At 39.2% G+C, this 19,968-nt stretch overlaps 6 protein-coding genes and 1 long non-coding RNA gene across 12 annotated transcripts; 3 read left to right on the top strand and 4 right to left on the bottom strand.

Annotated features, from left to right (window-relative positions):
* Positions 1-5: 5 nt before the first annotated feature.
* On the bottom strand, positions 6-1,803 carry LOC111598258 (uncharacterized protein CG4449). Its single transcript, XM_023313431.2, has 6 exons — positions 1,508-1,803; positions 837-1,456; positions 668-774; positions 431-609; positions 166-370; positions 6-105 (listed from the first exon to the last, which is right to left on the bottom strand). Exons 1-6 carry the CDS (start codon positions 1,557-1,559, stop codon positions 18-20), a joined length of 1,251 nt encoding a protein of 416 aa, XP_023169199.2. The 5' UTR covers positions 1,560-1,803; the 3' UTR covers positions 6-17.
* Positions 1,804-3,095: 1,292 nt separating this feature from the next.
* Positions 3,096-5,615, bottom strand: LOC111598313 (ninjurin-2). 3 transcript variants are annotated; one of them, XM_023313509.1, is made up of 3 exons: positions 5,362-5,615; positions 3,777-3,953; positions 3,096-3,393 (listed from the first exon to the last, which is right to left on the bottom strand). In XM_023313509.1, exons 1-3 carry the CDS (start codon positions 5,395-5,397, stop codon positions 3,190-3,192), a joined length of 417 nt encoding a protein of 138 aa, XP_023169277.1. In that variant the 5' UTR covers positions 5,398-5,615; the 3' UTR covers positions 3,096-3,189. The 3 variants fall into 3 exon arrangements, with proteins under 3 accessions (XP_023169277.1, XP_023169276.1, XP_023169278.1); XM_023313508.2 differs by having other exon boundaries at positions 3,315-3,706; XM_023313510.2 differs by lacking the exon at positions 5,362-5,615 and adding an exon at positions 4,015-4,120 and having other exon boundaries at positions 3,315-3,706.
* A 277-nt stretch (positions 5,616-5,892) lies between these two features.
* Positions 5,893-8,457, bottom strand: LOC111598341 (actin-related protein 1). Its single transcript, XM_023313548.2, has 6 exons — positions 8,193-8,457; positions 7,302-7,366; positions 7,072-7,246; positions 6,861-7,012; positions 6,253-6,799; positions 5,893-6,185 (listed from the first exon to the last, which is right to left on the bottom strand). The coding sequence occupies exons 1-6, from the start codon at positions 8,238-8,240 to the stop codon at positions 6,042-6,044; spliced, it is 1,131 nt and encodes a 376-aa protein (XP_023169316.1). The 5' UTR covers positions 8,241-8,457; the 3' UTR covers positions 5,893-6,041.
* Positions 7,408-8,154, top strand: LOC111598342. Its single transcript, XM_023313549.2, has one exon. The coding sequence runs from the start codon at positions 7,513-7,515 to the stop codon at positions 7,918-7,920; it is 408 nt and encodes a 135-aa protein (XP_023169317.1). The 5' UTR covers positions 7,408-7,512; the 3' UTR covers positions 7,921-8,154.
* A 119-nt stretch (positions 8,458-8,576) lies between the features above and the next one.
* Positions 8,577-12,622, top strand: LOC111598340 (suppressor of fused homolog). 2 transcript variants are annotated; one of them, XM_023313546.2, is made up of 4 exons: positions 8,577-9,717; positions 9,781-10,169; positions 10,249-11,066; positions 12,545-12,622. In XM_023313546.2, exons 1-2 carry the CDS (start codon positions 8,617-8,619, stop codon positions 10,102-10,104), a joined length of 1,425 nt encoding a protein of 474 aa, XP_023169314.1. In that variant the 5' UTR covers positions 8,577-8,616; the 3' UTR covers positions 10,105-10,169; positions 10,249-11,066; positions 12,545-12,622. The 2 variants fall into 2 exon arrangements, with proteins under 2 accessions (XP_023169314.1, XP_023169315.1); XM_023313547.2 differs by lacking the exon at positions 12,545-12,622 and adding an exon at positions 12,114-12,125.
* On the bottom strand, positions 11,317-12,169 carry LOC111598343. 2 transcript variants are annotated; one of them, XR_002751367.2, is made up of 3 exons: positions 11,882-12,169; positions 11,668-11,829; positions 11,317-11,597 (listed from the first exon to the last, which is right to left on the bottom strand). It is a non-coding gene; the product is annotated as an uncharacterized LOC111598343 (long non-coding RNA). The 2 variants fall into 2 exon arrangements; XR_003944304.1 differs by having other exon boundaries at positions 11,668-11,788.
* Positions 12,310-19,889, top strand: LOC111598339 (monocarboxylate transporter 10). Of its 2 annotated transcripts, none has more exons than XM_023313544.2 (6): positions 12,310-12,933; positions 17,378-17,742; positions 17,806-18,589; positions 18,661-18,744; positions 18,806-18,892; positions 19,295-19,580. In XM_023313544.2, the coding sequence occupies exons 1-6, from the start codon at positions 12,567-12,569 to the stop codon at positions 19,297-19,299; spliced, it is 1,692 nt and encodes a 563-aa protein (XP_023169312.1). In that variant the 5' UTR covers positions 12,310-12,566; the 3' UTR covers positions 19,300-19,580. The 2 variants fall into 2 exon arrangements, with proteins under 2 accessions (XP_023169312.1, XP_023169311.2); XM_023313543.2 differs by lacking the exon at positions 19,295-19,580 and adding an exon at positions 19,600-19,889 and having other exon boundaries at positions 12,326-12,933.
* The last annotated feature ends 79 nt before the right edge of the window (positions 19,890-19,968 follow it).

The raw sequence follows: 19,968 nt of genomic DNA, 5'->3' as shown, positions 1-19,968 counted from the left end.
TACAATAAGAGTTTGCTTCACTTGGAACGATAATCAATTATTTCGTTGCCTTCCATATCTTGATTTTTGGGCGTATCATCAGGTTCCAGTAAGTCGCCATCAAAGCTACAAGGCATAGAATATATTTAGAGTAAATGCATGAAGCATTTTAAATAATTATCTTACAACAACTTGAAGTCTTTAACATCACATTCCATTTCTTCCGCACATTTGATGTATAGCATCTTAAACGTTTCTGTTTTTTTCATAGGTATTATTAATGGTTGTTTCCATTTGTCATTTTGAATTTTCAATTGGAATTTCCTTGGCTTTGCCATCAGATTAACATCTTCTTTGTGTTGATTTTTATGCGACTTCAGAGCGCGACCACCTGCGAGAAATAAGGATATATTATAAAAAAATGTATGTTTAAATGAAATATTTAACTTACTCAATATGTGAAAACCCTTTAGACCTACGCTTTGCGGCGAGTCTACTGCGTTTAGAAAGAGATCATCCATATTTATAACAACATCGTCTACAGGTACCCCATTGCGTTTCGAAACCTCCTTGAACATGTGCGAAAACTTTTGGTGTTGCCTTAGCTTGTATACTTGCATTTCCCCGAGCCTAAAAGGGGAATAATATTAAACACTACATAAGATACAATTTGACTATAACTGCATACCAATTCAAATTAATCTCTATGATGGGATTATCATCATCGTAACTTAGCGTTGCTTTTTCGGGCTCTGCGGGACTCGTTTCATTTTCCTCATCTGAATCCAGATTTATCTATTGTTTTAAACGATATACATCTACAGATAAGCATAAAATACAGCTCAATGCTTACTTACAAATCCTTCTACGCGCGGAGCAACAGCTGACACGAGATCAATAGAGTCCACGACCCGGGAATAAGCCGCAATTTCAGCCGCTTGTCTTCGATTTCGTTTAGTTGGCTCAACCATATTTCTCGGTGCCGTTGAGCTACTCGTTTCTGCAGTCTGCGCTGTGGCTTTTCGCCCACGTCCACTACGTTTATTAGCACGAGCTGGAACAACAGCTATGACAGCTGGAGCTGGAACTTCAAGTTCGTTTATCTTCTCTGGTGTGGGCTGTCGTTTGCCTATTGAGGAACGCGTGCGCCTCGCAACGGGTAACGCTTCCATTTCTTTGGTTTTGATTCGTTCTTGTTTCTGCTCCATCTCATAAATCAACTGTGAGACAGGAGACAGATCAGCACGTGAGATGGGCGCCTGCGCCTCTCCAAGAGTTGGGCTTGTCACCTCCTGTGTATTATTATTAATAAGTTTTTCCTCATCTTTTTCTTGCTTTTTTCGATTTCCGGATTTTGCCTTTGACTTCGGTTTTATTTGAGCCGTTTGCTTAATAGATTTTGTAGTAGGTTTCTTTATAAAATCATAATCAATTTGTTTGGAATCCAAGTCCTCCGTACAATGTTTTTGCGGCACAACTGTGAAGTTTAAAAATTATATATCTCGTATGTATGAATGTAGCCACTTACCGTTTAGCCGTTTAACTGGCATATTGAATATATCACAATCATCGTCGGACATTGTTGATGTTAAGAACTATTCTCGTACTAAGTTTTATTTCTACTGTTAGCCTCTCCGAAATCCTTAAATATTTAGTTAATGCCGCCAAAAAGGAAAACACACAGACGCTGCATGAAAGCAAAATATTGCGATTAAAAATATATCGGCAATCGATACATTAACAGCTGACAACAAAACAGTGTGTACACACGAAAATAATGTACTAAATTTGCTACATAATGCGGGCATTTTAAATTATTTAAAGCTTGAATACAATATAACTGCCAATTGAGATTGTAAATTATTTTACATCTTAAAAATGCAATGTTAAGCTTTAGTTTAAGAAATTATTTATTTCATGAGCAATTATGTTAAGGTATTATCGAATCTTCAATAGAATATTCCATGCCGAAACCGGATAAAATATCCAGAATGATATCATTCAATATTATTGCTGCCGTCTGGTCTTGTTTCCTATTAATATTTAGACTGCCGATGGTCACAAACAAAATTCCAACCAAAAGCTGTTAAAATAAAACATGACATTAGTTTTAGCAAGATACTTACGAATGAGTAAATTCTAAATATACAATTTTAGTTAGTATCGCTTAACCGATTGCCCTGTCCCGAAAGCAGGCGATTATCGAATGGCGATATGAAAATATTTATTATTGTGGTTAGAAAGCAGCCCAGCGCGCAAATGATTGATTCCATTGACTGATTGATGGAACTCTGGCAGATGCATTCGACAATTCCGGAACAAACTGAAAATTAGACTTAGTATGCCAGACAGTATCTACGACATTGGAGAATGAGCCGTTATAACCCCAAAGCACAGAGAGGCGGGCAATAAATGGAATGCATAACTATGGACAAGCTAATCGGTATGAGCACCAAATCCAACTGAAATATTTTCAATCATAGAAAAACTGTGACGTCTTAGTTCTGCATTTATGAGAGAGAGTGAGAGGGAAGGAGTGTTCTGTACGGTCAAAAAATATAGGAAGTTATTATAGATGTACTTAACATAAGAAAAAGATTTTCTTTAGCCTCTAATTAATATTTACATCAAAATATTTTAATAAATATTTTTTTTTATAAGTTAAGTAAGAAATTCCAAAAATATAATACCGCCAATTGCCATTGCATTCATTGACTATCGATAAATGTACAAGTGATGGCAAAACAGTGTGTGCACATTAATCAAGTATAAAGTCATGTTACAATGCGGCATTAAAAGAATTTGAAATATAATAACTAATGAGGATCAATAGTTTTATTTGAGTTCTTATAAAATGCTTAAAAATAAATAAATTAGTTTTTAAAAATTTCAACTTGATCATCTTTGTATGGTATTGCGGGATCCAAGCCAAAATTCATTTTCATAATATCACAGAACACAGATAGAAATATGATGGCATCCACAAAGTGATTGACTGTATAAAGTATTGAACGATTCTTTGATTTGGCAATGCTCACAAGAGATTGAACAACTAGTAAAACTCCTGCTGCCACCTACATATAAAAGAAGAAGATTATGATATTTATATAGCTTTTATTATTTATTAGAAATCTTATAAAATATCGATCATAATGTTTTACAAATTGCATTTAATACTAAAATCTTAAGTGTTGAATCGTTTTTTTATATCTAAGGTACTTTAGCATGCTGATCGATGAGTCTTAGTGGCTGGGAGGAGTATTCGATCCCGAAACCAGATATTATGACATTCACCACTGATATTACAAAGATGACCACCAATATGATATCGTTCAATATAATTGCTGCCGTCTGGTCTTGTTGCCTGTTAATATTCAGGCTGCCGATGGCCACAAACAAAATTCCAACCAATAGCTGTTAAAATTAAAATTGAAATTGTTTTCTTTTTAGAGAGCACCGAAATTTTCCAGAATATTTCGCTCAAAAAGTCGAGTGGGATGGGTTAATTCTATACAATTTTTTTTTAATTGACATCATTCAAAAGATCGCCCTGTATTGGGGGCAGGCGAGAATCAAAGGCCGATATGAAAAGATTTACCATAGTGGTAAAAAACGCAAACCCAGTGCGCACATGATTGATCACATTGGCCGATTGATGGAACTCTGGCTGATGCATTCGGCAGTCCCGCAATAAACTGAGAGACAGGCTTAGTATGCCAGACAGTATCTACGACATGGGAGAACGAGCCGTTACAACCCCAAAGCCAAGACAGGCGGGCAAAAAATGGTATATTTACCTGCATAACTATGGACAAGCTAATCAGTATGAGCATTAGCTTATAGAACTGATGCTGCTCCCCGACCTGGAGTATATATTTCAGCTGGGATGCATTGGCTGTGAGCAGGGCTATATCCAGCATGCCCTGGGCAATAGTTTTCTTGGTCGCATAGCGATTGGCATCCATTGCCTTCATCTGAAAAGAGTTCAATTGGAATAATTTCTAATAAAATATTTCCCATATTCTCTGTACACACGCCTGAAGCCATTTTAGAAATTGTATCTGTTTCACTCGAGAGTCGCACAAATTGTGATACGATTTTGGTCTATTTAGAACTTTTTCGCGTTTCTTATCTAGTTCCAATTGCTCTGATACAACTTGCACCTTGCTGATAATGTCAAACTATCTATTGAAACCAATTATTTAGAGTGCAAATATAGAACTGAAGCAACAGCATCTAAACGTTATTTGCATCCATATTGAAATGCCTCAATAATATCATACCTCCCAGGCATTTTTTACAGCACTCTGCAAGAGATAAGTGAGACATCAACTAAACTACTGTATTCAAGTTGAGTTTGCAAATAAAGTGATTAAATAATTAAGATATTGAACCAATATAAGGTGCACATAGCGAGGGTAGTTTGAAAAGATATCAACCTAACTAAGCGTAAATAAATTATTTTAAATTTGTTTGTTTTACCCTAAAACCATTATATGAAAGACGCGGAAGTAAGCGAGACCTCATGAAGTATATTTATTTCAATTGAGTGGATATAGAAAAGAACGACTCTCCAACTGACCTTGGCAACCACAAAAGCTACAGACTTGAGTGTACAGATACAAATGCTGTTGTACCAAGCGCTCTACAAGCTTTAATATCTATAAGCATGGATCTTTTGAGTTGATTTATAAAACAAGACTTGAGAACTATTCAAGTTAAAGATGCCAAGTTTAGTATGTATTCATGTGAAAACTCCTATCAACACACATACTTGAGTATATGTGTATGTGTGTGTAGCAGCTCTGCCGTAGGTTCAGGGTATATATAAGTCGGATACTTCCGACGAGGGGAATCTTACTAAGGTCTGAAACATTTCAGACTACCCTTGTTTGAGATTCAAACGGATTCGGTCAGTTTATATAAAACTTTTTACATTTTTATACACAATTCTGTATATTTATATATATAATTATTATTATAAAATTGTAATATAACAAAAAGATTCAAATTTACTATGTGTAGAAGTTTATGGAAGCGATGGACTTCACTTAGAGAATTTAAAATTTTCTATAATTATAAAATCAATAAACAGACATACGACAGTCAGGAATGAATATTTTATTGGCGTAGCACATCTGAATTGTAGATATAGACTTATTATACCTATATATACAGCAAAGCATACACACACACACTTATATGCAAGGTAAACCAGGTATAATTAACCAGGTATAATATACACGAACTGCAATTGCAAAGTAAATGATAATAGAAGGAAGTGCAATTCTCAGGACTTATTTTCAAGCTTCGTTTGGTAAGTTTACTTTAATTAAGCTAATTTAGCTAACTGATTTGTGTGCGTATTTTTTTGTGACTTGCCTCCGTTTCATTGGCTCGTCCCTCCGCCTGAGCCATTGTGAAGTTTTCAATGCGGTTCCACGTCGTTGCGTTTGCGAACTTAACAAATGATCCAAAGTCAAGAGCTTCAAATTCGATAGAAGCTTTGTTTAACTTATTTGGTTTTTTGTGTTTTGCACAACTGGCGACATATAATTTAACAAAAAGTTGCAACGAAAACAACTTTTATAGCCGTTGCCATAGAGATGGTTGCCTGAGACACAACCAAACGAACAAACAGCTGAAAATCAACTGAATTCATTTTCGACCAAACAGCGTCATCCAAGCGCGCCGTTGGCCTAGAGAGAGAGCGAGAGCGGCTCAGATATGTCGAGGTGTATGACTAATGAGTAAACGTATATATTTATGTCATAATTAACATTACCACAATATTTGATTTAGCCTGCATTTAATATCAATTTTTATTTTATTTATTAGTTTTTAGTTATTTTTATTTGTTTTTCTTTTTTCTTATATGCTGCGTAAGCAAATTTCAATAAATAGCATATTTAAATACTTTGCGCCTATTTATGCGTAACACACACATGCAAAATTAATTCAAATTTTGTTTTTAAGGGATACTTGATGTTAGCTGACACATGATATTTGATACAGAGTTTAATAAGCCTTTTACACATAGCGTTTAAATGATTTTAAACAAACTAGAAAGTCTTTCTGTGCACGGCACGTTGGCCCTCCTCCTCGAACTCTCGCTTCGATACCCACATCTTTTTGAAGGTATCCAGCGATGCCAGAATTGAGCCGCCCATCCACGTAGAGTACAAACGTTCCTGGGGTGCAGCAATCTAGACAAAAACAAAATCAAGTATTAATATAGAATTCTGTATTATTACTACATATAATCATATTTACTCTGATTTTCAAATCCTTTGCTGAGTGTTTTCTCAGTTCAGAGAGTAGACGATCGCCGAAACCTTTGAAAAGCGTTGAACCACCCGACAGCACAATGTTCTGATAGAGCATTTTTCTGAGATCCATATCCGACTTTTCAATGGAATACATTAGCACATCGTGTATACCCTCGCACTCTTCGCCCAGCAAATCGGGTCGGAAGAGCACTTCGGGCGCACGGAAACGAGCCTGTCCAATTTCGAATGTCTTGCCATCTGGCAATTTATATGCAAACTTTTCAGTCTCCACAGCCTCCTCCTTTTGAGGATTGGTTGCCAAGTAGCAGACCTTCTCCTTGATCGACCGCACAATCTCAAACTCGGCTGTCGAACGGAAATTAAAGCCCTCTCGGCGTATGAGTGTTTTAAGGTAGCGCGTCACGTCCCGCCCAGCGATATCCACACGCATAATACTGTGAGGCATGGCGAATCCTTCATAAATGGGAACTGCATGCGTCACACCGTCACCCGAATCCAACACCACACCCGTCACACGGCCCGTGGCATAGCTAACAATATTGAAATGGTTTAGAAACTACTTTTTAGTGTAGTTTAACTATATGCTCTTACAGACTGAGTACTGCCTGCATGGAGACAAAGAGCGCTGGCGCATTGATGCCTTCAAAGAAGAACTCAGCGGCCTTTTCCCGATTGCGACGCGGGTTCAATGGTGCTTCAGTGAGTAGAACGGGATGATCTTCCGTAAACGTTGCCAATTGTTCCTGAAGAAAACATAAATTATTGAAACAACTGTCGGTCATGAAAAGTTAACCCGACTTACTTTACTATATATATAGCTCCAAATGCGCTCCATATCGTTCCAATCCGTCACAATACCATGCTCCATGGGATATCGTATGCTAAGCAAGCCGCGATGCTCCTCCGCCTTGGGGCCAACAAAAATGTCGCCCTCCAAGGCGCCGGCCATTACCCGAACATGCTTTGGTCTGCCAATGCTAAAATAAGGTATGATAATCTAAGCGATGCCCTGCATTGTGTTAAAATACTCACTAGTTGGGAAACCTGCACTTTGGAATGTGCTCGCCAGCAAAGCCGGCTTTGATCACACCGGAGCCCTGAAAAGGAAAAAATGTAGTATTATTAACAGGCAGGCATTCATTCAAATTTAGCTTCACACGCGCAGCCTACACATCCACATTTCAAGTTTGTTAATTTTGGTTCATTTTTGTGTTGATTTGTTAAGTAGCTTCATTAGGCAAATATGAATTACCGAACTATTCCTTTCGTGGATATGCTACACGTGTCGAAGAGTCTACGCGTGCAGCGGAAGCCACTCTTGCAACTTGTGCCACCAAGTGGTCTATCGATTGTCAACTACGGGAGTCTGGGCGAGGTCGATCAGTTCTACTTAAGTTGCCAGGATTACAGGGATTATTATCGCGATCCTTTTAACAAGATGAGTTGTTCGCCGATGTTTCGCCAATACCATGGCAAGTGTGGCAATCCACCGGATCGTAATGTTGAAAGATTAAGTGCACCCGGGCTTTGGGTGACAGAACGTCCTCCGGTTGTATATTCGGAGAAATATAGTCCACGCATGAATCTGACTGGAAGCATTAACATCGATGCTCATTATTCACGCAATTCGGTCACAGTGTTCAAGCATTAATTGCGGTCTTTTCATTTTCCTGTATATACTTTTTGGCCACTTTCAGTAAATTGTGCTCAAAAGTCTAGGTTTTGGCAATTAGTCATTGCATACATAAACAGTTCCGATTGCTGTTGAAAAAGTTGACGGACAAAGGGACGGGCAGTGGCAGCTTGGCTTATTCGTTCGTATTAGTTGGTGATGTCACTTGTCAGTGGCAAAGATCTTGAAGCTTATGTGGCAATTGTTTCTATTTGGATTCTAATTGATATATTATATTAAATTTGACTTACGTTATCTATGACCACAGGCTGATTGACTACGACATCATAGGGCTCCATTTTGTGCGTTTATAAAACAAAGTATTGCAAATTTTTCCTACAATATCGCGGTGTCGTGTGCGGTGTGACCGCGTTTTTAATGTCTTTTAATACCAATTAGAAATCTGGCTATTTCGAAAAATACCAGAGTATAAGGTGGGCCTGTGCAGAAAATGAATATTTTTTTAATTGCACTTTTACATATATGAAGTTTAGTACTCGTTGAATGTTACATGAATGAAAAGGAATATTTGTCATCACCTACAATAAGATTGCTGTTATTTAGCTTGCTAAATAATTTCTTTGAGCAGCGTACTAATTATGACTATCGATACTATCGATGGTGTAATCGATGTTTTTAGTTTGTTTTTTGTTTTCTTCCAAGAGTTTTACTATTATGGCTGCCTCAACAAATCCTGAAAAGAATTCGGAGCTGAAACCACCGCCTGGGTTAAAGTCCTTGATTGACCACTTGGTATCAGTTTATCCAGATCAACCAAACCCTTTGCAAGTGACTACACTGCTTAAATACTGGCTAGGTGGCTCCGATCCCCTCGACTACATAAGTATGTACAGCAACAAAGGCCAGGGCGAAGGCGATACAGAGAGAATACCTCCGCACTGGCACTACGTTAGCTTCGGACTAAGCGATTTGCATGGCGATCAGCGCGTCCATATAAAAGAAGAGCACACTACTCGGTCGGGCATGGGCTTCGAGCTAACATTTCGGTTGGCTAAAACAGAGGCTGAGCTGCGCCAACAGCGGGAATGCCCTGATAAACCACTCAGACCACCCACTTGGCCTGCAAATCTTTTGCAATCAATTGCACGCTATTGTTTTCAAACTGGCAATGGTCTTTGTTTTGGCGACAATATACCTTGGCGCAAGGGATTGGACGGCAGCTCCAAATCTCGAATGCAAAGCTTGCTGGTGGCACAAGATCCGCAATTAGGTTCGATTGACACGCCCTTTGGCACTGTAGATTTTTGCCAAATAGTTGGCGTCACCGAGGAGGAACTAGAGCAGGCCTCACGCTGGAACGGTCGTGGCGTCTTGAACTTCTTGGCCAAGGATGTACAGACAGGCGGCGACTGGCTGGTAACCAATATGCAGCGCACCATGAGCGTGTTCGAATTGTTTCCCGAGACCTTGCTGAACCTGCAGGACGACCTGGAGAAACAAGGCTCCGATCTGGCTGGCGTTAATGCTGAGTTCACATTCCGTGAGCTGAAGCCAACCCAAACCATTAAGGAGGAAGTGGACTTTAAGTGCCTGAACGAACGCTGCGCCAGCGAAGAGAACAATCGACAGTTGACAGAGTCACAGCTGAAGCGCGAGGAACCCAGCTTTCCACAGTCCATGTCGATGAGCAGCAACTCGCTGCACAAATCATGTCCGCTAGATTATCAGCCACAGGCGCCCGACTGTATATCGCTGGATGGCATTGAAATAACTCTAGCGCCCTATGCAGCCAAATACTTGCTGCTGGCCATAAAGGTAAATGCAGAATGGAATTTGATGTGAGATTTATAATGATCAAATGCATGCTCTTCTTTTCAGGATCGCATACGACATGGCCGCCACTTTACGTTCAAGGCACAACATCTGGCTTTGACTCTGGTCGCCGAAACAGTTACGGGAGCTGCAGTTAGCGTCAGCGAACCCTTTGGTGTGCTTGGGTATTGGATACAGGTGCTGATACCAAATGATCTAGTGCCACGTATGATGGAGGCATTTCGAAATGTACAATTAGATGGCAAAGCGGAGCCCACACAGCGTCTGGAATTCGATTGGCCCGATAAACACTTTAAGCTAATTGTAGATCAGCCGCCCTGCTCGCTGGCGCCCACAGCCATGTCCATTGAGGCGGCGCCTGTGAATTGAAGAGCGACTGTCAAGCTTAATTCTTAGTATTATACATATAACTAAACTGAATCTTCCACTAACACGTAAGTCTTACATTTAACTTTTATCTCGAATATATATATTATATAGTACATACATTTATGCGAAATAAAACTCGAAAAGCATTTCATCAAAGAAAGGCGCCAGCATAATTTCCCCGCAATCGGACACATCTTGATGAGTTGCCACGTCGGGCAAAGCATCTGGATCTGCTGCTGCTGCTTTGATGTCTGCTGTGTGGCTGTCGCAACGGACATGACCAATTTACGATACAAAAACGAAAGTGTCTCAGGGTTGTGCTTGGACAATGGACTTCAGTTTTTAATTCTGGGAATTGAAGTCAATTTAAAATATTTCGGAAAAGAATTCATTGATACACGACAAATTCATTGATACTTTGTTGGCTGCATAGCAATTGACCAAATGATTTCAACTTATGTAAACGGATGCAACTCAGTTCATACGTTTTGTATATGTACATATTATTTGAATGGGAATGCGTTAGTTTGACTTCTGTTTTATTCTTTTTTTTTTGCGGCCATCTCCTTGGCGTGCCGGTTGCCAACGCAACCGCAAGACCAGACGCAACCGTCTTCAACGCTTCGTTTTGTTTACTACTGAGAACGCTCGCTATCGCACGCTACTGTGTGTTGTGTTTGGCCCGCCGTCTCTGATTAGGCGCCTCGTGAGTAAGTGACAAATTTTTGCAACAAAAAAAAATACAAAGAAGAAAAAGCTGCTCGTGGAAAATAATTGAATTATTTTTCATTCCGTTGCCGGCAACGCAAGCGCTCGGTCGTGTTCCTCTGCTCTACTCTCGCCTATCAATTCGACTGCGTCTAGCAAGAGCCCGAACCAGAGACGGCGGTACGCGCCATCCACACTCCCAAGGGGATCAGCGACACTTCGCTTCACAGCAATCGACTGCATTTAAATCCGTTGTAAGACTAATTGTACTAAAACACGTTTATTGGTGGCAATTGTATTAGGTTGCTTCATTGCGTAATCATCACGTTTCGATTTTTGATTCGAGCTGAGACCGCCCCCCGCTGGGTGACGCCTGCGTACGACACGTGGACATAGATAATGCAAATAAAATAAAAACAGAAACATCAAATAGATTTACAACTTTTAAGTGCAGAATACATTGCCGTCGACTTTGACTTTGTTTTCGGCACAACTTTGCTCTTGTTTTGTTTTGTTTTGGTTTTCTTTTCTTGTATTCTGTCTGTTTTGCTTACTATTGCATATAATTTGCCAGTTCAGAAATTCTTACTGACACGGGTATATATGTATGTATACAAATTAATATGCTTATGTATATTAATATACAGAGTGTACAAATTTCCATTAGTTCCATCCATGGCCATATAAAGAAATGTTATATATAAATATAACTAATTGATATGTGTTGCCGTGAAAAGGTTGCAGTTCCAATCAGCGTGAATTTATTTACATATGAATCATATATTCTGAAGCATATTTTGTTATAAACTAATGCCGACACTGTTTAACAAATTCAACTTTGAAAAGTGTACTTACTCAAATTTATATCCAATTTGGCTCAAGTGAAAGTTTCTAGCTTAAACTCTAAACACATGACTTGATAACACAGATCAACAAGATTTTGAAACCAAGACAATAGCTTTTGGATAATCTGAAACTAGAATATATTTTTGATGTGAATAGATACCATTTGAGATTCTGTAAAAAAGGTATGAATATATATTTGAAAAATATAGTTATGATATCTTACAGTCTTAGGCGTAGCCTAAGCTAGTCAGCTAGTCCCGTTGTTAGCTCTACAGTTGCTCGTCGTTAGTCAAAAACATTCTACGGCTTAAAGCTGCTCTTAACTTTGCTATATTATGGCCGATAAACAATAGGAAGACGAATACAGAGCAGAGAAAATAAGCGCTAGATAAATTATAAAAATATATTTCTGCTAGACTGATAAAAGTTTTAAAGTAATATTTTCTATCTGGCAGCTTTCAATTGGAACAGAGTTTATTAATACATGAATGTGAGATAAAGTGAAATTTAAAACGTAGTTAACATATATAAAGCTGCCAAAAATATTGCTTTGCCACGCTTTTAATTTAAAGTCAAGAATGTGCCAACCCCGCAGTATGTTCCATGGCGGGAATACTTGAAGTTCAAGTGCATTCGAATCCATTGCATCCACGTAGTCGCAGAGTCTCAATTATAGTTGAAAACGCGTCGTGCAAATAATGATAATTACAATTAAATCTTAAATCGTGTCGCTTTATGGTTCAGCAGCTGTTTGAGAATCCGTAGAACTCGCACTGCTTGGCCATAAACCGCATAGTCGGATCATATCAGATAGTGCGGGAGACGTCAACGTCACCGACAGCGACAAGCGACGAGCTACGCGACTTGTAATCAGTTGAAATTTCAGAAACCACACGTTTTTTACATCTATGGCAGCAATGGCCGAGAACGAGCCGCTCGACGAGTCCGTAAGTCAGCCAAATGGCCGCATTATCAGTGCCGAGAGTCGTGTCAATGGACACGCGTTGAGGACCAGCAACGGCCAAGTCTATCGAACCGAATCGAATGGCAAGATCTCAGTGAATGGCATTCAACAGCATATCGAGGCGCCCTGCTGTCGAGATATACACGGCAAGGAGCCGCCGGACGGCGGTGCTCGTGCCTGGCTGGTAATGGTGAGCGCCTTCCTATGCAACGGCGTCATCTTTGGGCTAATCAACACATATGGCGTACTCCATAAGCTGCTAACGGAACGAATGACCGCCCAGGGCGATGCGGAGGCGAACAGCAAAGCGGGTAAGTCCAAATGTCAAACAGCACAAACAACTAGCAGTGCTTCCGTCGGGAATGCTCGACTAGGAGATACCCCGAACTGCAGCAGTCCTTTAAGTATCATTAAAACAGAAGTTCAAGCATATACACAGATGAACAGCCACACACGATAAGGGCTACATTGAATCCTCTACACATTTTGATCAGGAATATATACCACTTTGAGCCCTTCTGGCTGTTACATACATTTTACCAAAAACAGTATACCTTGTTCACTTATTGTCAATGGTTTGGGGTATAAAACAAAAGGGTTGACTGCAATCAATTTGCGCTTGGGCCTAATCCCTGTAGAGCTGTGCCAAAGGCAAATTGATTCGGAAATCGTGACAATCCACGATTGAAAGCAATTATGCAGAAAGACCAGCACAGATTAGATGAGAACTTAACACTTGTCCTAGGCGTTTGCCAAACTGAAAATCGGTAAGGGGTATATTGGCTTGTATGTAATATTTCTAATATCCTAGGCCAAACATATAGACCTGTGTATGACATTAACATTGTAGTCCTATAAGCAGAGGCAGAGCATCTGTGTACCCCATTCATAGCTTAATAGCCCAACAAACGTTTGCTCATCTAACAGCTAAAAAATTGTGAGCGAGCATTGCGCAGTTGCTTTCATCCGACTGTAACATTTCTAATTGTTAGAATTGTTTGGCACATAATTGACAGCATTTCTTTACTAATTACTGGCGATTAATTTAAACTAAAATGCAGATTTACTAGCCTGACTATTTATTTGACTGCAAATCTCTCTACCTAGGTATATGCCTAGAAAGATAGACAGCGCCAAATAATAAATTATGTATATTTATAGAAAGTAAATAATTTGTATTTATATATGCATAATATTCGTATATATTAAGCGTTATCAGGCGAAAAGCAACAATTTTATAATAAATATTAAGTAATATGCCAAAGATTCTTTAAAGAACATTCTAATGGACAAGTTGACATAGTAGTTAAAATAAGTTTAAAAACTAAAAGTTTATATAATAAAACTAAAAATTGAATTTGTAATTATGCAAGATAAGAGTGCAACAAAGTATAGATGATAAGGGCCATAAGCTGATATCTCCCTGACAGTAGCATTTGATTAAGATATTGTCTTAGACTTTTATAATCTGAATTAGATTTGCATAAATCAATTTTTTGAATTCAAACAATCTTTAAAATAATGTCTCATGTGACAGAAATTTGATCGATGCTCGCCCCAGAGCGCGACTATTGAATATTCTTTTTCCGATATATACATGCTTGACATGGGTCCAATTGTATCGTATATGGGTGTGAACATATTAATTACCGATTGATTACACAGTTTTTGCCATGCTATTGACCAAATACTTGATGGAATGTGTTATTCAAGTGTTGTAAGAGCTGCGGTCATACGAACCAAAGACGTATTTCTTTGCATGCTTGAGTTCAACAAAACTTGGCACATGTTAGTGTCGACAATGCATGTGTGCGTGTGTGTGTGTGTAGATGTACGACGTCAAGTGAATTAAATTGCTGAAAGTTTATTGGATCACAAAACGTTATTCAACACCGCGACGGCAATGACGATGTCAAGTCGCTGGAGTCGATGAGAGTTCAAAATTGAGCAGAAGAGGCAAAAGGTCGTTTGCTGCGAATAATTTTGCGTGCTACACACGCATAGAGGAGACTAGGATGTTTAATGCGGTCTGAGTGTTGAACTTGTGCATTTATCTATTAGTGACGTCTCTCAGAGAGTTCATTTGGTTTAAGACTTGCTTGTCAAGGTTTGTCGTTGCGTATACGACGCGTTGAGCGCTGCTTGAAGAAAATGCTTGGAAACAAGACCAGTTGCATTGGCCAAAGACAAAAGCCGCCACCAAAGACGACGCGTCCCAATATAATGGGCACAATTGCGTATGCCACATGCCGCATGCCGCTTGCCGCTTGCCGCTTTCAGCATGCCACTGACCCAGTTACTTGCTAGACTGGCGCTGGGAAGCCCCACAACTGGCGGCGCTTGACAGCGATCCTCTAACGGGCTGAAACTACGCTAGCCATTGACTTGGTTGAGTGGCATTAGTTCCGCCATATGATTAAAGCTTCACGTAATCCGAGTCCAAGCCGTCAGCAGCGCGCTGTGCCTCACATTAAGAACTTCGCAGAGCAGCCAATAAACGGACCTCTTCCATATATATATATACATCTATAGCACATATCTAATCTAAGCTAATCATATGTTGAGCACGCCTTATAGAAAGTGAGCGTGTTACTGATAACCCTTTAAACTTATTGAAATTAAACGCAGTTTCACAAAATCCATCACAGCTAATATCAGGTCGATCACCTTGCGATTGCGATGTTTTAATTCATTGACATTGACGTCATCGCTATTCATTTCCATGAATGAAATAATAATATTTACATTTCAAATGTTTGCATATTTTAATATTTAAATAAATTCATGTATATTTTGGTCTAAGTAGAGCTTCAAATATATTTTATTTATTTATTTATTTTTCTCAATATTCTGTTTGACTTTTGGGCTTAAATCATATTTGATAATTCATAATAAAACCTAATGTTTCTCTATTAAAGTCAAAGTTTCAAGTTTTATAAATAAATAACTTCAAATAATATATTATATTTATAATTTGATCTTTCTGATCAAATTGACTTCATTATGAAGTCGACGCTTGACTTTCGATAGAATCGGCCAAGTATTTCAAAGTATTTGAATTATTGCTATTTCTTTTTATAAACGCATTTCCTTAAATATAAAACTGTTTGTCATGCCCGCCAAAAAGTAAAACTTGATGCAATGCTGCCTTTACTGTCGTCAGCTTTGCTTCGTTTTATTTTTATAGACCTTTGGCAATGTTTCAGAATGCGAACAGTTGTGTTAGTATTATCTAATATGTTGCATATGAGAACATCTCTTTTTCTCTGATTTTCTCTCGTCCTCTCTCTCTCTCTCTATACATATAGCCGGCTCCGGTTCTGGCATTGGCATTGAATGTTTTGTTGTAGTCTTTGCCGTGTTGCTATAGCACCCCAAATTTGCATGTGTAAATGGCTAAATGCAGCTGCAGGTGTGTTCGTGTGTGTGCGTGAGTGTTTGCTGGCGTATTGATTTCATAGCTTGCTTGGCGCAATCCCATTTTCTTGCCTAATGTAGGTCAAGTCTAATTTTAGTGTAATGAGCCCAAGCAAAAAACTAAGAAAAGAAACAAACATTTCTATTTGTTTTAATATCTATATTTAAAATAGTAAGTCATTGAACAAGCTGCACGTCTGGGAGCTCTATGACCGTTCCTTGTCTAGAGAAATACATTTATATCATTGGTTTTTGTGTATCTTGGCTTTATGTGCTATTTAATCTTATTTTCGAGTTTATTTCACTTTCGTCAGTCTTTTGTCTTCCCAGGTTCGACCAATATTGACATCCCATATACAGTCTAGCATATGTATGTATTATATATAAAATAATCAGGGAAGTCAGAGAAGACTTGCTGATTTGAGCTGAGCTAATTTGAGCTGTTGACAGCTTCATTATTTACTTGTGGCCATGCTTAACGATTCAATGTGTGCTTTAACTTCATTTACATTATCTTGGCTTTCGGTTATTTGCGAGCTCTTATCAAAACTGGGTCGTTCATTGAACAAGGAATTAACCCCAAACTGTCAGTTAGGTGTTATTAGGTGTTATGTTTAAACGCATCGCTTAACAGCGACGAGATTAACGACCGACGGCAATTGCAATTTGATCTATTAAATATTTGTTCTAATTACCCAATGCGGAACTTTGAGCTATGCGCATGTGTGAACTATAGTTGAGTCCGAGCCAATCTTATGGCTGGATCGCTGACTCAGACATCGCGGCGATCACTTAATCGAGTTAGGCTTTGAGAAACCTCTTTGACGATCGGCGATCGACTGGAAAAAAACAGTTCATTTCACAATTAACCGCAATTGCGTGAGATTCGATTTATTAAATGCAATTTGTCGGCATTCATGTAACGTTCACTCACAATTAAACAATTCACAAAACAAAAAATAACAAAAAAAACCAAAATGTGTGAAAGACGTGTCGCAGACCTAATACCCCTTGCGGTCTGAGTTGCATAATATGGTATTCATAACTGCAGAGATATAAGATATGTTCAAATACATCGATTCTCTGTCTACAGTTACTCCAATTGCATAAATCATAAATCAAGAAAAAATAATTAAAATAAAAGAAAAATTATATCGAAAGCAAGACCCAAATCTGGGAGTTAGTTTACTAAAACTCGTCCTACTATAAAACTGTTCTGATATATGCTTTGAGCTTTCTAAGCATTCATTAAGGATAAAATAAATAGAAATTGTTTTATATTTATTTAAAATATCTTCAAGTACATGATCACCTCTTGATTCACATCTTTTTTTGTAGCTTTGGTTGGTTCGTTGGCTATTGGCACCACATTCTTCCTATCGCCCGTTGCTGGCTGCCTGACGGACAAGATCGGCCTGCGTCTGACCACCTTTATTGGTGGCATGCTTGCATCTGGTGGACTGCTGCTATCGTCTTTTAGCGCAAATAATATTAATGCCTTGTACTTTACGTATGGCATCATGTTCGGGCTAGGCGGTGCATTGGCCTATACGCCCACGTTGGCTATATTGGGGCACTATTTCAAGCGTTACCTGGGCAAGGTGAGCGGCTTTGTGACGGCGGGCTCAAGCGTGTTTACTGTCATACTGCCACCGGGTCTGGACTGGCTGCTGGGCAGCTATGGACTGGAGACAACGTTGAGGGTGAGTAGCTGCGCGCTGTTCTCAATTGATTTGCTTCTTACTCAAGTTGATTTCGTCTTTCAGATAATGAGTCTCATGGCTGCATTTATTATAGTCTGCTCCTTTGTGTACAAGCCATTGCATTTGCCGTTGCATGTGCCCAAGAAGAAGATCGGACGCTCACGCCTGGCTGTGTTCATGCGTTCGGTTATCAATGTGGAGATTTGGAAACGCAAGCGTTATGTCATCTGGGCGCTGTGTGTGCCATTGGCTCTCTTTGGGTACTTTGTGCCCTATGTACATATGATGAAGTTTGTGGAGACCTCGTTTCCCGGCCGGGACGTCAATTTACCCGTCATGTGCATTGGCATCACCTCTGGCATTGGGCGTCTCATCTTTGGCGTCATTGCGGATATGCCAGGCGTGAATCGGATGTATCTGCAGCAGCTGTCGCTGGTCTGCATCGGCTTGGTAACCCTGCTGCTGCCACTGACCAGTTCCTATGTGTTGCTCGTCACCTTTGCATTGGTTATGGGCTTGTTCGATGGCTGCTTCATCTCCTTGCTGGGTCCGATTGCCTATGAGATCTGTGGACCTTCGGGCGCCACACAAGCCATTGGCTTCCTGCTCGGCCTGTGCTCGCTGCCATTGACCATTGGCCCACCCGTGGCCGGCATGATATTCGAGCGCACTGGTTCGTATACTCTGCCATTGATATTAGCCGGATTGCCGCCGCTGCTTGGCTCCTCGATGTTGTTCCTCATGCGTTGCGTTAAGGATGAGGGCGCGCCCAAAACTGCAAATGGAGTTGCAGCTCCCCAAAATGGTGACATTGAGACTTCTTCCAATGGCGACTATCGCTTGAAGGGTTTGTATTTAGTTATATATTTTATAAACCGTATTTTAAAAACAATTCATTTATTTCTGCTTTTCTTTTAGCTGTGAAGTCTAATGCTCCGCTCATGAGCTCCTCCGAAAATGGTGTCTCCAATGGTTATGCATTGACCAACGGCTCTGCAAGTGGTGCGTACTATATTTAGAAATTACTATATAAACCTTTCCTAATCTTGTATGTGATGTTTAGCTGCTAAGTCAATTGGCTCGACCGAAAATCCAAATGGTCTCAATGGACATGCCAATGGTCATGTGGATGTGCCAGATCCCACAACTGGTTTGTACACTGAATCTCTAAGCCCACCCAGCGACGACTTCGGTCAACGCCTTTCTAGTATTACTACCTGCTGTTCTGCAGACATATGCTTTCATCCCAGTAGCACGACTAACACTTATTTTTCGAAGCCCATCTCATCTCACACTGCTTTGCTTAATCGCAACTCAAGATCTCAAAGATCTCATGATTTCAGCAAGCGTCATTATAAATATTCTATTTACTGAGCTTGTGCTTGATATTAAGATATATATTTAACTAGATTTTTATGATCTAATTATCTGTGTAGAACGTTGTGCAGCTTCTTTTGTAGTTGTGATATTGGTACTTTTCTTTTGTTTTATATTTATGCAACTGGACTGAATTTCAACTGGTCTAATTCAAGAGGAACATTTTTATTTCCAGAGTAATCCATTCATCCTTATCGCACGCATTCGTACACATTCATCTTACTATTTTGTATTCAATCATAGATTTAAGCGCTTTCTAGATCGTAAGCTGCACCGAACTATCTTGTGTAAATAAATAAATGCAACTAACTTTGTAATATTTTGGCATGCATATGAAATGTGATTGATTGCAGTGCATTTAAGATAATTAGCTTGTTTTATATACTTGCGTGGATAACGTCTTCTACTGCATGGAGAGCTTGCACATGTTCAGCTTTTGGATTACATTAACTAACCTTGATAATCATGTAAATCTTTCAGAGACACGCACCGACAGGCCGGGATCCTAGACAAAGTCGCTGTCGTCTACTCGAAACACAAAACTCAAAATTCCACAAAAATATTTACCATTGAAAATTTTCTGCCATTTTAAATCTATGATCATATCGCTAACCAGCATATCTAGCGCATAAAGGGAAAGAGCGAAGGGAGGGGAGAGCTGTTCATTACATTATTTTACCACTGTACATAATGGGACGATGTACAAATATTATGACGAGTCCTTCTGTTGGAGTGACTTCTGTACTTGTAATACTTATTTTTTCATAAATGTATACTAATTAGGCTAAGACAAATTTGAAAACTTGCAAAATAAACAAAAAGTTATTGTAAACAAATTTAGTTTGGTTT

This window comes from Drosophila hydei, unplaced genomic scaffold (genome assembly GCF_003285905.1).
Source record: "Drosophila hydei strain 15085-1641.00,03,60 unplaced genomic scaffold, DhydRS2 tig00008119-arrow-pilon, whole genome shotgun sequence".
Classification (NCBI taxonomy): Eukaryota; Metazoa; Arthropoda; class Insecta; order Diptera; family Drosophilidae; genus Drosophila; species Drosophila hydei.
This window is presented reverse-complemented; position numbering and strand designations above follow the sequence as displayed.

Excerpts from the sequence above, each read along its gene's own strand:
- LOC111598258 (XM_023313431.2), bottom strand. The coding sequence starts at position 1,559 with ATGTCCGACGATGATTGTGATATATTCAATATGCCAGTTAAACGGCTA. Across the intron at positions 1,457-1,507 it reads GCCAGTTAAACGGCTAAACG|TTGTGCCGCAAAAACATTGT; the intron begins GTAAGTGGCTAC and ends TAAACTTCACAG. Across the intron at positions 371-430 it reads AAAGGGTTTTCACATATTGA|GTGGTCGCGCTCTGAAGTCG; the intron begins GTAAGTTAAATA and ends TATTTCTCGCAG.
- LOC111598341 (XM_023313548.2), bottom strand. The coding sequence starts at position 8,240 with ATGGAGCCCTATGATGTCGTAGTCAATCAGCCTGTGGTCATAGATAAC. Across the intron at positions 7,367-8,192 it reads AGCCTGTGGTCATAGATAAC|GGCTCCGGTGTGATCAAAGC; the intron begins GTAAGTCAAATT and ends TTTCCTTTTCAG. Across the intron at positions 6,186-6,252 it reads CAAAGGATTTGAAAATCAGA|ATTGCTGCACCCCAGGAACG; the intron begins GTAAATATGATT and ends GTTTTTGTCTAG.
- LOC111598339 (XM_023313543.2), top strand. The coding sequence starts at position 12,567 with ATGGCAGCAATGGCCGAGAACGAGCCGCTCGACGAGTCCGTAAGTCAG. Across the intron at positions 17,743-17,805 it reads GACTGGAGACAACGTTGAGG|ATAATGAGTCTCATGGCTGC; the intron begins GTGAGTAGCTGC and ends TTCGTCTTTCAG. Across the intron at positions 18,590-18,660 it reads TGGCGACTATCGCTTGAAGG|CTGTGAAGTCTAATGCTCCG; the intron begins GTTTGTATTTAG and ends CTTTTCTTTTAG.
- LOC111598340 (XM_023313546.2), top strand. The coding sequence starts at position 8,617 with ATGGCTGCCTCAACAAATCCTGAAAAGAATTCGGAGCTGAAACCACCG. Across the intron at positions 9,718-9,780 it reads ACTTGCTGCTGGCCATAAAG|GATCGCATACGACATGGCCG; the intron begins GTAAATGCAGAA and ends TCTTCTTTTCAG.
- LOC111598342 (XM_023313549.2), top strand. The coding sequence starts at position 7,513 with ATGAATTACCGAACTATTCCTTTCGTGGATATGCTACACGTGTCGAAG.
- LOC111598313 (XM_023313509.1), bottom strand. The coding sequence starts at position 5,397 with ATGGCTCAGGCGGAGGGACGAGCCAATGAAACGGAG. Across the intron at positions 3,954-5,361 it reads GACGAGCCAATGAAACGGAG|ATGAAGGCAATGGATGCCAA; the intron begins GCAAGTCACAAA and ends AACTCTTTTCAG. Across the intron at positions 3,394-3,776 it reads GCTTGTCCATAGTTATGCAG|CTATTGGTTGGAATTTTGTT; the intron begins GTAAATATACCA and ends TAATTTTAACAG.